Genomic DNA, 17,615 nt, shown 5'->3' on the forward strand with positions numbered 1-17,615 from the left:
GGATTTTTTTGCAGTTTTTCGTTCAAACTCTTTCTTAAGTAAATAATTCCACTTTTTTGTTCTATTGCTTATATGTTCCTTCTTATAACAAACTAAATGATTACAACCCCTAATTACAAAAAATATTTATTACACTTATTTAAGTACAGAGACAACAGTCACGAAAAGATGGCTACATCTTATCCCAAATAACCATCGAAGACGAATGATATATACATGTAAATGACCACAAACATAACTATCATGAATACAATTTAATTAACAACCAACCTAACTTCAATCAATTTGAAGATTCTTAAGAATCGTCTTCTCATCTATCTTCTCCGTATTATTATTACCATTGAACAACCCCCACCCCCACCACGACGCCTTCTTCACCCTCTTCGCCTCATCAGCTTTGAAATGCGCCGATTCTTTCAACCACTCTGAATATTTATCCACCATACTCTTAGTTTGAGCGTCTAACTCTTCAACTGAGGGAGCTTCACCACCGTAATCTGCCGGCATGATATCCTGCGGGAGTCCCTCAGGAATGACTCCTAAAATTAACGGGATGAGAACAAGGAAAACGGGATACTCACGTCGTACCTTTGTGGAACTTGATCATGCCCAGGAGATCGGATTTTACTAGAGGTACTACGATTCGCATGATGTGGTGGATCCAGGAGGCCGTGTTCAGGATGTGAATGGCTTTGAGACGACATGGATGCGCTTCCTGGAAAAAGTCACACATAATTATATGTTTTTTTCAAGTTTCTATCATTGATCTTTGCGCTTTACAATGACGCTTTTTTATTTTTGTTAAACTAATTTAATAAAATGATCAAACCTGTATATAAAACATGAAGGCCTTCAGAGCAGGTAGACTGACGCGCGCAAGATGCCCAATGGAGACCCCTCGCATATCGAAAACAACCACATACCTATAAAAACGTCCAAATTGTCTTTATGACACCAAGAGGCTCTTAAATTTGAAAACTGTTGGTAGTCCTGTACTTTGACAGTTTGAGGTTAAGTACCCTTCAGACCCACCAACCCGTTCAAATTCCAGAGCCAGCGATGACGTCGTTTTATTACACGCTGGTACAATATTTGCTAATTACACAAATCAGTCGTAAATCGGAAACGTTTTCTGCAAAGTTGTTATTTTATCAGTTATGTAAGAATTCTTACGATTCTCGACTTTAACTTTCTTCACGCGACTTACCCCTCCGCCAGTCCATCTTCGGACAAAACGCAATCGTTGTACATGCAAAACCCTTTAACAGCGTCGCTGAAGATCATCTTCGTCGGATCGGGATCTCGAACGCTGTACAACAGCACTCGATATCCTTCAGGTGTGGTTTTGGGCAATCGTATTAAATTCCTGCGAACAATAATAACCATGAGAACCAAATTGTGTTTGTCAAAATTCAAAATTTGACGTCTGATTCCCAAAATCCTCAAAATAGTATGTAATCAAAATTTCAGTATGTCTCTGTTTCTCAAAAACTTGCCAAAATCATTCTTCCGAGCATTGGTAAGTTCAAGAGAAACTTCGCCATAACTGCTTCAATTGAAACTTTCAGGTGTCGTCAAGACCCATCTTTAATAAAGCAAAGTCTTTGTTCTCTTCAATTGCAATAAACTTGCAAATTAAGGCTCCGGTTTGTACCACCGGAAAGCTGCACGCACGATCCATGTTCTTCGGAAGCGAAGACAAGAAGAAGTTTCTTTACAAGAAGTACTATTCGAAGAAAGCAGGTAAAACAGGTTCGAAGTACTCTTCAAAACTTGTTAACTGCGAGGTGAAAGATGGGGAAATGCAGTGCTCCATCAACTGCAAAGATGAAGGAGGAAAAGGGAACATCGAAACTCCCAACCCAAAACTGAAGATCGAAGCACCCAACCCAAAACTGAAGATCATTCCGAGAGCTAAATCTTCAGAACAATCCAAAAAGTGTCATCCGACTCCAAAGGACCTCACTGGAACATGGATGTGCAAGAAGACCGCCAACTTCGATTTCGCACGCTCCTGCAAGCCGCAGAAAGACGATTCTACAAAACCCTTTAAACTAGGAGAAGAAAAACAAGAATGTAAAAAAGTCTCTTCTAAAGAGGCGATACAGAAATCAGCAGCTTCCTCCATCATCCAACCTTGTAAAGAAAACAACGAGGAGTCTTCATGCTCCGAGAAGAAGAAATCGGAAGAAAAATTAGTAGCGCCTTGTGGAGCGAAATCCGAAGAAATCGACCCTTGCCCAACTACGCCAGAAGAAAAACCAGACCAAAGTCCCATCCTTCAAAGCATTGACCAGTGTAAAAAAAAGCAAAAGTCGAAGAAATCAAAAGAGCAAAAGTCAGCTAAATCAGAAGAAATAGATCCTTGTCCAACATCAGAAGCAAAATCAAATCAAACCCCCGTCAATCTAACCCCCATCGCCCAATGTATTGAAAAGTGTAAAAAGCAAAAAAGTTCCCAGAAGAAGTTGGAGCACCACACTCCTTCTGGTGATGAGTCTAAAGAAGAACCATCTGAGACAAAACCTGACCAAAGCCCCATCCTCCAATGCGTGGACAAGTGTAAAAAGAAGCAAAAATCGCCACAGAAAAAGTCAGGAAAACCACCAAGTCCAAAGAAAGATAAATCGAAATCAGCCGAATCGTGTAAACCCTGCAAGAAGAAAGAAAAGAAGAAAGCTTCCGCGTCTGCGAAGAAAACTCACTCTGCAAAGAAGAACCCGAAACCCGCATCTCCAAGCAAAGAACAAGTTGACAGTACTAAACTTCTTGTAACAGTTTACAATGGGTTGAAAAACTCGAAAACTGAAACAGAAGTTGATCTGAGATGTCAAGAAATAATCGCGCAACTAAAGAGAGACTTGGAGGAATGCCGGAAACGAAAAACCGAGACGAAGAAATGTATGGAGCCGCCAAAACTAGATTTGGAGCTTCCGAAGACAAAGGAGCAGAGCAAGGATCTGGTTTCAGGAAGCAAAGACTTCTTGAATAGCGTCCGCGAAGGGATCCTCACCAAAGATGCCAAAGCGAAGAAGAGTCAGTCAGAACCGATGGTCAAAATGGAGAGTGTTAAAATAAACCGTACGAAGAGCGCGGACTGTAAGATTGACTTGAAACCTCAACACTGCGAGAAGGTCAAAAAAACTTCATCTAAAACCAAAAAGAAGATCGAGGTAAAGGAAAGTGTTGAAGTGAAGACCACGATGGGCGCGGACTGTAAGATTGACTTGAAACCTCTACACTGCGAGAAGGTCAAAGAGACGCCTGCGAAAACCAAAGAGAAGGTCAAGGTGAAAGAAAGTGGTAAAGTAAAAGCCACGGAAAGCGCGGACTGTAAGATTGACTTGAAACCTCTACACTGCGAGAAAGTCAAAGAGACTTCTAAAATCCAAGACAAAGTAAAGGTATGTGCAGAATCAAAAAGCAAAGCCGAGGAGCCGAAGAAAAAAAAGAAAGCGAAGGCGCTTTGTTCAACTAACAAACCCGAGGAAAAGGAAAAAGTGAAGAAGGTAAAACTTGTGACGCCTTGTCCCGGTACCAAAAGTGGTGAGAAGAAGAAGTCTAAATGTTCCTCAAAGAAGAAATCAAAAAATGAAGCTAAAACGTGTTCGAAATCCAAGCACCAAATCACCACCGACTTGGAAAGAATCAAAATCGAAGCAATTTGTGCTCGCGCCCAAAAACCTTCAGAACCAGAACCAGAGTGTTCAGCACCTGAGGAACCACCAGACCAGAGTCCAATAATGCAGTGTATAGCACTCTGCAAGAAGATAAAGAAAGCTGATTCTCCCCAACCCGGAAAGGGAACTCCGCCCAGAGACAAAAAAGCGTGTTTTAGCGACCCGGAAGCCTTCAAGAAATTGGTGGAGTATAACGGCAATCAAGGAGAAGAAAAAAATAAAATCTTCGTGCCTTGCATGTATGAAGATATCAAGTCAGGAGTCCGATCAGAAGAGCATTTGAAGATACAAGTGGACAAAGAAGAGAACAGAGTTCGGCGTGTGAGTTACTCTTGTCCTGAGCTGAAGAACCAGTGTGACGATGTTAAGAAAGAAGAAGTTGATGCAAGTACGAAGAACAGTAATAATTAATTTTTTTAACATCGAGGTGGAAATTAAAAATGTGTAGTTCTTATGTTTGTTTATTAAAGTCTTTCATTTTGTACATTTTTGATTTCTTTATCCTCATGTTGACATTCTTCAAATGACTCTTATTTCTTTATAGCAAAAATCGAAGAGCAGAGAATGTGCGTCGAAGAGAAAAACAAGCAAATTGTCGCCCAGTTACAGAAAGAAAACCAAAAGCGAGAAGATTTCAGAACAGAAGTAGAGAAAACTGAAAGGGTGGGAATTTTTAGTTTTATGCAAAGTATTTTCGGAGTTTTCAAGTCGCAAAAACAAGAAGAAACCAAGGAAGAAATTTTGAAATTAAGTAAAAGCTGTAACGCACCAGAAGAATTTAAGGAGTGTCAGTCAAAAAAAGAAAATGTTAAGAAAATTTGTATCCAAGCTGCAGAATCTTTGGAAGAAAATTTCATAGAGCTCGTGAAGAATAAAGACCAATTCGCTAAAACCGAAGATTTTCAAGGAAGAAAGATAACAGCAAAAACACCCAAGAACTGTCGAGAAGTTCTTCTTTCAGAGGACTGCAATAAACATTTCGTGCCTCCCACCATGACGAAGAATACAACTCACTGCAAAGAGTTGGTAAAGACAATTCTTTCGGCCCCCAAAGACGATCCCAAGAGCGTAATTCGTAGTAAACACACCGATTCCCCTGATGACCTTTGCGAAAAGAAGCAGAAAGAAGAAATCAAAATCTTCGCTCCGTGCAAGTACGAAAAAATCAAATCAGCTCTGAGAAAACCCGACGATGAAGAAAACGAGAAGTTTGAAGATTGTAAAGAAGAAGAAAAAAAGAAAGAAGAATGCAAAGAGTTTGTTCCTGCAAAATACGTGAAAATAAAATCAGATGCAAAAGTTGAGTGTGAAGACAAGTTTGAAGATTGTCAAGATACTGAACCGACCAAAACTAAATGTGAAACAAAGAAGAAGAGTCCAAAGTTTACAAATCCGTGTCCTGATCTCAAGGAATGTCAAGAGAAATCCAAGAAAGCAAAGTCATCTGATCAGAACGAATGTGAAGAAAAACCAATGGAGTTGCCTAACATAACTCCTTGCAAATATGAAGACATCAAACGTCGGATACCGTATCTCAGAAAACCTGAAGATTTTGTAACCAAAGTTGAAGATCCCTGCCAAAAAGAAAGTGCCATGGATGAGAAAGAACGACTTTCCGTGATGACCAAAGCATCTAACACTTCTCTAATTCTTCTCAACTATACAGCGAATCAAGCCGCGAAAGAAGATATAGAGGAAATCACAAAAGGAAAAGTGAAGTTATTAACAAGCGTCTTCAACGCGTTGTGTTTCCAAAAGTGTAAGTCTTCAGTTTCTGTAAAGAAGAAGTCAAAAGAAGACATGATGTCGAAAAGCCACTGCGGCTTGAAAGGAGCTACTAAAAACGAGTGCAAGTTTGACTTAAATCCAAAACATTGCGACCAACCAAAAGCAGAAAAGCCATGCAGAAAAGAAGTCACCAAGAAAGTCGTACCATCTAGTGAAAAACAAGCAGACCAAATGGAAAATGTTTATGATCCTTGCAAGAAGACCAAAACATCCGCCAGACCTACTCCTCCTTGTAAACGTACAAAATTAAGAAGCAGAAGTTGTGGGAAGCTCGTCAGTACTGGTAAAGAAGAAACAAAAGGGCTTAAACCCATAGTGCCCTGTTCTGAAGGCAAGGAGGAGAACAAGGCACAATTGAAGTCTCTAGTCTCGTGTAGGAAACCAAAAGATTGTAAACCAAAAGACTGTAAACCAAAACAAGAAACGAAAGCGGCAAAAATACCGCACATGGTCACATGCGGGTTTGAAACTCGATGTAAGCATCAAAGCGACAAAGCAGAATCTTGTGAAGATCAAGCTCAAGAGAAACCGGAGAACATGTGCGCGTCAGATCCTGCTAAAGCAAAGATACAGACTGTATCATGTTCTGACCAAAAAAAAGTGTTTGAAGAGCAAGATCAAAGTCCAATCATGCAGTGTATAGCTTACTGTCGTCAAAAGAAGAATGAAGAAGTACAGGGTGCTAAAGTAAGACCAAGAAAAAAGAAGTCTGAGCGAATCATGCAAGATAACAAAATACGAAAAGCTATAACAGAATGCAGAGATATTTCCAAAAGCCAAAAAAGAAAGGAAGATTCAGAAGAGAGTTGTAAGACAAAAGAGAAGAAGCCGGAAACGATTCATCCATGCAAAGAGTTTGTCAATGATAGAAGAAGAAGGGAAGACACCAAGAAGATTTGTAAAAAGAAAGTTGAAACGATTAATCCATGCAAAGACGAAAAGAAAATTTGTAAAGAGAAGAAAACGTGTGAAGCAGACTCCGAGAAAATGGCTCAAAAATCATGTCGAGACTCTGAATCAAAAAAATTAGACAGAACCAAGTGCCCCAGTTTAAAATTTGTTTGTCCACCCATTGAAGACTGTGATAAGCAAAGCAAGGAACCTCCTTGTCCACAAGTTTCGTGTGAAGAACAGAAAGATTCTTGCGAGCAGGAAAAAGAGGAAATTAAAGAAATTTTTCCATGCAAACCTGAAGAAACAAAGTGCGAAGCTGATAATCAAGAGACACAGAAAGAAGAAGCAATAACTCCCTGCGAGTTGGAAGAGTCCGAAGTAAAAAAACCAGAAGACCACACAGAATGTATGAAGGAAGAAAAGACCTGCAAAGAAAACACAAAACAAGATCTCGTTGTTCCGTGCCAGCACAAAGAATCTGAAGAAGCGAACAAAAATGAAGAGATCAAAATATTCGTTCCGTGTCAACATGAAGAAATCAAATCTGGGCTTCGAAGACCAGAAGACTCATCTTCGGAAAAAACTCCTTATAAGACCGTAGGAATCGACAAAAATAAATGTAAGAAATTTGCTTACGTTTGTGAACAAAATAATTCTTGCCCGGACAAAGAAGAAAAATGTAGGAAAAAAGAAGATAATTGTAAAGGAAAGAAACGCGGAAAAAAAGACAAATCTGTATGTACGCAAGGAGTAGAAAAATCTTCTTGCCAAGAAAATAAAAGACAAGCCAAAATTTTCCCATGTCAAGACGAAGGAAGCAGAACAAATAACGAAGAATGTAGTAAAAGTGACACTGGTAAAAAAGAATTTACTTGTAAATCGAAAGATGAGAGGAAAGAAACGAAGAAAAAAATGATAGTCCCTTGTCAATTCCAAAAAAACAAAGCAGAAGAAGATTGTGGGCGCTCATTTAAGTTAATCGTTCCATGTCGGTTCGACGAAAGCGGCGAGAAGATGAAACCAGTAAAGACAGAAGAAAAGTCTGAAGAAAAAGAAGTAATAGTGATCTTTCCTTGCCAATGGACGGACAACCGAAACCATAAGAAGTGAAAAATTTCGCCGCCACGAGGACCTTTAGACTGTTAAACCCTGTCATTGTTTTAAATAAATTTGTTTTTTCTACTTGGCCAAGGTTGCCCCGTTCCACGAAGCCCCAAATTGGGCAACAAAGGAAGAACCTCATTTTGTCAACTTACGCAATACTTATCATAGTCTGCATCCTCGGAGAATACGGATCTCTGTCGCTGAAAATCGCAGGTGCACTCGCTCTTATGGTAAAGTAGCTTTCGATCCCATTTTTCGTCTTATCGATGTTGTAATACGAAGCGTGCAGAAATAAGTAGATGTACTCATCCGAGACGTGCGGCAAATGAGGCTGAGAATTCATCCTGAAACAAAATTGTTGTTAATTTCCAATAATAACAGAATCATTACTTAATACGAAGAAAACTGAGAGGTTCAAGGTAAAGGGGAATTACACAAATTGTCATTTCGCGCACGAAATTATCAACGAATTGGTATCATCTTCGTTACAAGTTCACTGAATTGTTAGGAAATAGTGAAGGCCAAACATTGCATAATTAAGAATGTAATGTCTAATGTGTGTTAATTTTCTTGGGATAGGTGATACGGTTGTTGGCTATCTGGCAGGATGGAATTGTATAAAAATTCATTTTTCGTTAGTAACATAATTTAATTGGCTTCAGGGACAAATGCTCAGTTAAATAACAAGAGTATTCGGTTTTAATTATGGTCACTTAAAAAAAAACAAGATATTAAAATTAATGAAATCGCCAATGATGTCATTGAAGACGAAAAGAAATAAAAAAGATTGCAGAAGTGTCCGTGTCAGGTCAAAAAGTCTGAGGTAACTGCAGGCTGACGGCAATCAAATCAAATCAAATCTATTTTTAGATTCCTTTTTAATGATTCAGGTTTTGTTGAGATTTTTCGGGTTCTTCTTTTGTTCTCTTGACATCTTCATTCTATTTTCTTTCCATTCTTTTTAAGATTCTTTCTGTATTTCTTGAAAATTCTCTCTAAATACTTCTCTCGATTTGTTCCAGATTCTTTAGATTTTTTAGATTCTTTAGATTCTTTAGATTCTTTAGATTCTTTAGATTCTTTAGATTCTTTAGATTCTTTAGATTCTTTAGATTCTTTAGATTCTTTAGATTCTTTAGATTCTTTAGATTCTTTAGATTCTTTAGATTCTTCAGATTCTTCAGATTCTTCAGCTTCTTCAGATTCTTCAGATTCTTCAGATTCTTTAGATTCTTTAGATTCTTTAGATTCTTTAGATTCTTTAGATTCTTTAGATTCTTTAGATTTTCTTTTTAAATTTTATAATCCACTTAGATTCATTAAACAGTTTCTCCGTTCTATTCGAATTTTCTAAATAAATGCATAAATCCTCTTTAGTTTTTTCTTAGATTCTCTAAATTTTATTTTTTTTAAGATTCCTGCATAGTGTATTTAGATATTTTATTCTTATTAGATTTTCCAGATTTTTCTAAATTTTAAATAATTTGTTTCTTCTGTTTTCAAAATATACATATTTTATAGTTTTTTTTGCAATGCTATTAGATTGTGACAGTGTGACACGAATTCGCATTTTTTTACAATTTGACATTTCATGAAAACGACAGTAGTGACAGGGCTGCCAACATATTCCAAATTCCAACGGCTTGTACTTTTCACACTTACAGCAAAAATAGTAATTTTATGAATTAAGTAGTCAAAATTAATTAACACATTAGAGACTGATTTGAAAGTTAAATATTTGCAACGTTTAAATATTATTGATTACACGTAATTAAACATTTTCTCCCACACCGCCTGATTTTCCAATTTCTAATCATTCTCAATCTATGATTACAACCACAATTAATTGCGAATCCGGAAGCAAACAAATAATTCGAGCGGATACAAATGTATGCAACATTGACATTTTCTTACATGGAAATTTAATACCAATAATTAATTAATTCGTCGTGGAAATTTAAGATTGCGAACCGCATTTTTATGTGTCTGTCTTCATTTGCATTCAAAGCTTGTTAGGCAACATGTGGCATCTCAGGTCTTTCAATTACCATTTTATAGGCAAGCAGCTTTGAATTCCTTTATTTTGAGTAAACAAATGACCCAAAGACAAGAAAAATGGTCCCGCAGGCGAAGACCTTGTTGGTGATAACCTCCACTGTGGTGTTATTATGGTGTAATAATTATTAATCTCGGCGTAATGTCATAGTCATAACCATGGCGCATTTTCATGTTTCCTTCAAGATCTAGTTTAAAGCTACTTATTCAATTTTTGAGTTTATTGGTAATGACCAGATTAACGTTGAGACATCGCCATCGTCGCAAATAAAGCCGCACTACTTAATGAAGCATAAACAGAAGGAAATTAATCGAGCACAAGTAGAATGTAAAATGTAGAACAGCAGATACCTTGTACAATATCTGAGGTCTTAATTTATAATTACTGGGATTAAATCGTGCACTTAGGAATATGGAAAGTGTCGAGTTCACCCACTGGAACGGAAAACAAGCAATAAAACCAGAGAAGAACTGAAGACAAAGTTATGCATAATCCAAATTGGTGCAGTGAATTAATTAAAATTTTCCAATAAATTTGACGTAATAACTAAAAGGTTAAAAAAACTCATTAAAATGTGAGCAAGATTTTACTACACCCGAGGCGGTCATAGCACGAATTTTTAACGCTACTTTTTATCCTTCATTCATTGACCACTGAAATTTTCATTCATTGAAACTTTACTGAAGTGATTCACGACTTTCACTGAAAACTTTCTTCGCTTTTCTTTTTCCCGACAAATTGTCACCACGAAGTGAGGAAATGATGGAAACAGCGCAAAAAATCGTCTGACCCACATTGAATCAAACCACAAAACGCATCGTCTTGTACCTAAATGAACAAACTGTGTCAGATTTGTGTAAATTGAGCCTGTGGCCTCAACCATAGATTGAATCATGATATTACTTTTACTTTGTGTCTACTTTTTCTGCAATTTAAAGAAAAATTTCAATTGTGTTGGTGCAATAAGTCGCGGAACAAGGTGGAAGCTTTTTATAAATTGTGTGGGTATGTTACGCATAATTAACTTTAGTTGAGGAACTTTTACTTTGGTTAATAAAAATTAAATTGTTGTTTAATTTGCCGGGAAGCATAATTAGGCCAAGCAAATTTTCTTCCTAAATAATTCGTAGAAATAAATGAGGCAAAACGCTTGTCGTATTACATTTTGTTATCTTTCTATTTGTACATTTCCTGTTCGTTTTTCTTCGCTTTCGATATTTTCATTTTATCATTTTTTCTCTTTATAATGTTTCTATTTTGGGTTACGAAGTCCAGTGGAAACCGAACACATCCAGAAGCAATTTTTTTAGTAAATTAGGGTTGTTAATGTTGGTACTTATGACTAGGTTGGTAGACATGAGTTCGATCTTCAGTTACTTATATCTTTGTGAACGAATGTTTCAAAGAGGTTTAAATTGTGAAAAAATGCCATTTTTGGTAAGCTGTGAACAATTGTAGTGTTCTAATTTGTTACCGAACACTGCTAGAAACCACATTTTTTAGTAAATTAGTATTGTCACTGTTGCTACTTATGACTAGGTTGGTAGATACAAGGTGTTTATAAATGTTTCTAGCATCAAGGGTGGCTCTGGATTTTCTGTCGTCCACTACTTTGCCGCTTTGTTTTCATAGTGAATATAATTATCTTGAAAATTATTTATATTGTTACTTACGTCAACGACGTTTCAATTACGATTTTATGTCCAATTTTTTGATTTTCAGGTTTCAACCCACAACTAGAACAGTTTATTTCTCAAAACTTACTTTGCTCTATGATTGAGGTTAACTACAAATGTCAGTTGAACAATCTAAACCCACATTTATAATGAGCGGCTAATTTCTTTGACATTTCATAGCCACCCTTGATGCTAGAAACATTTATAAACACCTTGTATAAGTTCGAAATTCATTTACATCTTTGTAAGCGAGTGTTTTAATGTTGTTTAAATTTCGAAAAAAATTCGAGTTTTGGTGAGCTGCGAACAGTTGTAGTGTTCTAAAGTGTTCTTTAGTGGAAACCGAACACTGTCAAAAACTAATTTTTGTAGTAAATTAATGTTGTCACTGTTGGTACTATGACTAGGTTGGTAGACATGAATTCGAACTTCAGTTATATCTTTGGAAACAGGTGTTTCGAAATAATTTAAATTGCGAAAAAAATGTGATTTTTGGTGAGTTGCGAACAATTGTAGTGTCTTAAAGTGTTCTTGAAAGTGTTCTGAGACAGGGAGCACCGACAATTTTGAGGTTAGTGCACAAATTTCAGCGAATTTGAAATGACAGTGGACTAGTCCATTGTGGTTTTACGAGAGGGGTGGCGCCACTAACTTTTTTTAAATTTTGGATTGTTTGTTTTTAATCATGACTTCATCATAAACATTAAAAAAATGTGCAAAATTGCAAATATTTTCAAAATTCAGAATTTGTGTCATTAGACTCACCCCATTTTTTTCAGTAAATTTGTGGTGTCATTGTTGGTATTCCTGACTAGGTTGATAAACATGAGTTTGAACTTCACTTACGTCTTTGTAACCGAGTGTTCCAAAGTGGTTTAAATTAAGAAAAAATTTGATTTTTGGTAAGCTTTGAACGATTGTGGTGTTCCAAAGTGTTCTTGGAAGTGTTGTGAGTTCGGGACAGGCGATTTTGAGGTTAGAGTAGAAATTTCAGCGAAATTTAAAATCACAGTAAATTAGTCCAACGTGGTTCTACAAGATAAGTGGCGCAACATTTTTTTTTTTAATTTTGGATTGATTTTTCTCAATTTTGATTTTATCATAAACAGTAAAAAATGTACTATTTTTTTCAGTAAATTTGTGGTGTCACTGTTGGTACTTCTGACTAGGTTGGTAAACATGAGTTTGATCTTTGTTAACAAGTGTTTCAAAGTGATTTAAATTGAGGAAAATTTTGATTTTTGGTAAGCTTTGAACATTTGTGGTGTTAAAAAGTGTTCTTGGACGTTCGGAAGCACCAGCGATTTTGAGGTTAGTGGACAGTTTTTTTCGCAATTGGGACTTCATATGCAAATTACAGAAATAGACAAAGTCGCAAATATTCTATAGATTATGAACGATTCTCATTAGCGTCTCATTTTCAGTAAATTTGTAAGGTCGCTGTTGGTAGTTCTGACCTATGATTAGGTTGGTAGACATCAGTGCGAACTTCAGTCACGTGCTTGTGAACGAGTGTCTCAAAGTGGTTTAAACAACCGAAAAACGTGACTTTTAGTAAGTTGTTAACAATTGTGGTGTTTCAAAATGTTCCGGGAAGTGTTCTGAGTTTTGGAGCATTGGCGATTTTGAGGTTAATTACTAAGTTTTCAGGGAAATTTAAAATCAAACTGGACGAGTTCAATGTGGTCTTACAAGAGGGGTGGGTGGCATGACAAAATTTTTCAACATTTTTTTGTCAATTTGTGCCTAAAATGGCTTCTAAAATTTCGATTTTTTGGGCTTTCCACTATAATTTTGTTGAATTTTTGCGGAAATTGCAAGTTTTTAGAAGCTGTCCGATTGGATTTAACTAATGTTGACTTAAAATTGCAATTTAAAGTTAAAAAAAATAAAGCGCAAATTAAAGTGCGGGAATCTACTTCAAGCAAATTTTCTCTTGCTTTTTTGTCGTGTGTTGGCAACAGGTTTAGTTTAATGTTGGCACACCTCTTAAAATTACAGTCAGTTCAAATGATCGCAAATGTTGCTATGAAAATTGGGTTTTTGGGATGCAAATGATAATTGTGTACTTTCTGTCAATTTCTTTGTTCCTACAGTTTATAGGCAGACGTTGGTTCTGAGGCAAATATCTCTTCATACCGAACGGTTTTAACGGCGCACACTAAATATTATTAGGTGCGAAAAGCAAATTTTATGTCAAAATGGACAAATGTGAATAATCGAGGAGAATGTTGCCAACCTTAGGAAATTAAACAAACACCTAACTATCCTTTTTTACCGTTTAAATCCGTAAAAACGGGGAAATCCAGGACAACAACTCGCCTCCAAAAAACCATAATCATCACCGTTGTCGAAACCACTGCCCGGGGGTTCGGAATTTCCTAATTTAACACACACATTACACCAAATTTGAAACAATATTTTAAAGATGTGAGCACCTCTCGTTTCATAAATATCTTTGTCACAGTTATGACTTATAACCTCAGCAATTGAGCAGATAACACTTTCGAATTTCCAGAGAAAAGCGTTTTGTTTCATAAGATATTCAGACAGCGGTCATGTGTTATATCACGAAATATTTGCTTCAAGAGAAACTGTTAGTAAAAGCGGTAGAATGATTTTGTTCTCAGTTCAAGGTTAAAATTCCTCAGGTTGCCGAAAGAAATGTGTCACTTGTCTCAACCTAACTGTGTCAGCAAGAAAAAAGAAAATTCTACAAGATCTGTGCAATGACATAATGCAACACTACTTGTGGTGAAATTAATTATAGCTGACGTAAGGAGCAAGCATGTAGTGTTACTTTTAAGGGACAATACGCCAAAAACTGGTCACTTTCTACAAGGAAAGTTTGAACTTTGGCTTAATCCGCTAATTGAAGCGTTTTAAGTAGCGGATTTGTAATACTTTCCAGTCTATCGGTGAGTTAATCAATTAAAATTAGCGTGAAGTAATACCATAAAAGACGAGAAAATTGCTTTGTAGCGGATCCCGCTGTGTGTTTGATTGATAGAAATTAAGAGGTTTTAATGGGATTTGAATAATCAATTTCAATGTGAATTGTTCCGAGCCCTAGAGCGACGAATAAAAAATTTGCGAATCTGTTTAATGAGTAATGACCGAATAATATCGTTAAAGGTACTAAAATTCTATGTTGTTTGACGCGAATGTTATCATGTTATCAACATCCAATGAATTGATTCTTTTTTGTGCATTACTTAATTAGCTTTAACGTTTATTTAATTAACAACAGTTTTAAACACCCAATCAAAGAAAAGTTACGATGGAATTGGTTGTTCGGGTGCGTTTTTTGTTGTAAAAACTGTAGTGATAAAGACAATGCGAGCAAATCAGAGAATTCTTTTTTGGTTTAATCCGATTCCAATCACATCCTCCATTTTGATATGAAGAAAGGGTGGATCTTCAAATGGCAATTCTAAAAATCTACTGTAGCCGTCACCAAATACCGTGTTTATGACTTAAATGGGGTCCTAAATGCACAAAGGACAAGACCACTACAGTGGTTGATTATTAAATCTTGTAATTTATGACACGAATCGGTAAAAGTGATCTTCTTATCCCTCTTTGATGGTCGGTTTTAGTTGTATTGAAGGGTGTGGGGTGATGTCGGTACCTGTCATAAATAATAAAATTTAAGAATCAAGTACTGTGGTGGTTTCGTCCCTTTGTGCAGTTAAGACTTCCATTATGTCATAAACACGGTATTTGGGGGTGGCTACAGTAAGAATCTAGGAATTCTACAAAATTTGCAAAAATTTCGATTCCTAGCCTCGCATCCTACATAATTTCCTTATCGCAAGGTAATCCAAACCAATTGCTAAAAATTATTCAGGTAGTATGTTCCATTTACATGAATGAATACGAAAATAATTCAATTTTATGTCCGTTCATAATTGCCGCAATTGAGGTTTCCTGTCCGACAAAACGTCTCTGTCGACTTGTAAATCCTATAAAAATTTTCTCAGATTTTCCTCGATTTTCTTGCAGACACCGCCTCTAGCACTACCAAAAGACAACATCTGGAAGTCTTGTTTTTGCATTCCACTTTCTTAAACGTAGTGGAAGCCCCCCAGTTTCGAAAGATGAAATGCATGCATGTGAACTTTCTCCATTATTTTTAATAAATGATAATAAAATCGAAACCAATCGTGTCATAATTATTGCGTGTAATTAATCAATTTCGTAATGCTTCAAATTTAACGTTGTTGGTTTCAGTGCTCTAATTGATGAGCTTGAATTTAATTGTGCTACTTACACGGAATTATTTTTGTCCATTCAATTATTTGTATACAAAAACTTGAACCTGAAAATTGCCAAAATTTTGTTGCGTAAATTTGAAGTGAGGCAATTTATAATTTCAAGGTCAGAAGAATTAGCATAAGATGCGAATTAGATGAAGTGGTTTTTGAGTGTTATGTTAAAATGCTACGAAAAGATTAATCATCCGGGAATTACGAGAAAGTACAATCAAAACATAATTAAAAGTCGTGGAAAAGAAATATAAAAGTGAAAATGAATAGAAGAAGAAACACATAAAATAATTACAAATATGAAAAAAAAAAAGATATAAAGAAACAAACAGAAGAAAAAATAAAGATAAGAAAGATGGATACAAAAAGGATTCTCTTCATATACCCACTCTGTGTATGTTCATAAAAACGTACATTTTCGAGATACGTGATTAATTAAAAAACAATTTGTTTTCAATTATTTTGTAAGGTCAGTCATTTTATCAAACTCGACAAACAGGTGAGAGAAACAAACAAAATTTAAATAAAATAGAACAAAAAATTCAGTTTAATTTTGGAAGACATCCACATGTGAACTCTGACGCTTTGAACGGGTCACTTCGGTACTCCTTCAAAAACAAGGAAAACCTGTATAATCAAGAAAAAAAAAAGTGCTGGAAATACATCGGCGATCAATACAATCAATAAAAGATTTGATTTAATTTCTCTCCTGGAAGGCATTTGGTAATATTCCTCTACTACCGGTTACATTTCCACCTTGATATTACTTTCCTGAAAGCCCTTGGCAGGAACCTTCCTTAAATCCGGAACTGAGCGTACAGACAATCATAAATAACTACTAAAATACCACATTTTTCTACTTTTAGCTAAACCGGTCGCTTCTTTCCCCCGTTTTTACCACGACGAAAAACGCATCAACTCACCAAATCTTGATTTTGGTCACATCTTTTTGTCTATCTTCAGGGAAGTTCTTAAGCCCATCGATAAAAGGGTGTCGCAGCTTTGGGGCCATTTTCACACAAAAGTCACTAAACAATCACGAAATGCACGACTTCACCAAATCCGCGACATATCGCATCTGCGAGTGTTGGAAGCGCGATTTTGAAATTGAAAGTGCTTGATAGTGGGGATATCAAGTTGGAAATGGAAAGTTTGCACTAAAGAAGCTGCGGTTTTGTTGGACTTTTCGTGTAAAGACAGGTGGTAGAGGAAGTGGGACGTGATAGGGCAAGGGTTAAAGAAGATTCCCTTTTTATTAGGGAGAGAAATTTACGTTGGTTTGAGGCTTGGAAACCTGTTGAGCGGTGGTCAATGACATGGCTGTTGGAGTAAACTTGTCTTAGATGGAATGGTTTTGGAAGACCTTGTAACACTATCTGGGGACAACAAACTCAAAATTCTTCGAAATTTTCTGAGGTTCCTTCAACTTTGAGGATTTTCAATCGTGATTGTCTTCATTGCTCCAATAACACTGAAGAAAGAGAATTCTTGGAGAGTCGAAAAAAGACACAATTGAAAGGAACGGAGGAATAAAAGAAGTGAAAAAGAAATAAGAAACAATAAGAAAACAAATATTCGTCAACACAGTAATTGTAAAAATATTCTACTTAGCCCAGACTGCCTCTTTAAAATTTGAAATTGGTTGGCAGCCCTGTTGACATTTCAACTAGTATCTAGTCAAATGACATGTCAAATTCCAAGGCCCTCTCAGCGCCGTTTTCATTTTATTTGATTGCAGGAAGAAAAATACAATTTTGTGCAACGATACGGGAAATCGCTTTTAAATCTCATTTTTGAAAGAACTACTCTTCGGTGTGGCCCCATTTTGGTGAGAAAATTCAGAATTCAATGGCCATTGACTGGCATGACGAAGAATAATACGTTCATCTGGATAAAAAATTATAATAAAATTGACAAATAACGACAGTGTCATGCGTCAATTCCCATTACTTAATTTTTATATAAGACATAAAGATGTACGTAAATACTGCTAATAACCTATCAGGGTCATTGCATAATTTAACAAATAACTAGCTGCGATAATACCATTCAACCGTAAAACTTCATTTATGACAAAATTATAGAGAAAACTTGGAAAATTTACCGAGAAAAAATAGTGTTTACCGTCAAACAAATGGAATTGTTATTT

The 17,615-nt window shown here is 36.2% G+C and overlaps 1 protein-coding gene across 1 annotated transcript; it reads right to left on the bottom strand.

Annotated features, from left to right (window-relative positions):
- Positions 1 to 110: 110 nt before the first annotated feature.
- On the bottom strand, positions 111 to 16,622 carry LOC148177526 (alpha-tocopherol transfer protein-like). The gene is made up of 6 exons (XM_088032009.1): positions 16,390 to 16,622; positions 7,619 to 7,810; positions 1,208 to 1,366; positions 830 to 923; positions 589 to 715; positions 111 to 539 (listed from the first exon to the last, which is right to left on the bottom strand). Exons 1-6 carry the CDS (start codon positions 16,476 to 16,478, stop codon positions 277 to 279), a joined length of 924 nt encoding a protein of 307 aa, XP_087888135.1. The 5' UTR covers positions 16,479 to 16,622; the 3' UTR covers positions 111 to 276.
- Between the last annotated feature and the right edge of the window lie 993 nt (positions 16,623 to 17,615).

This window comes from Gnatocerus cornutus, chromosome 3 (genome assembly GCF_029298725.1).
Source record: "Gnatocerus cornutus isolate USDA-ARS CGAHR chromosome 3, icGnaCorn1.1, whole genome shotgun sequence".
NCBI classification, from domain to species: domain Eukaryota; kingdom Metazoa; phylum Arthropoda; class Insecta; order Coleoptera; family Tenebrionidae; genus Gnatocerus; species Gnatocerus cornutus.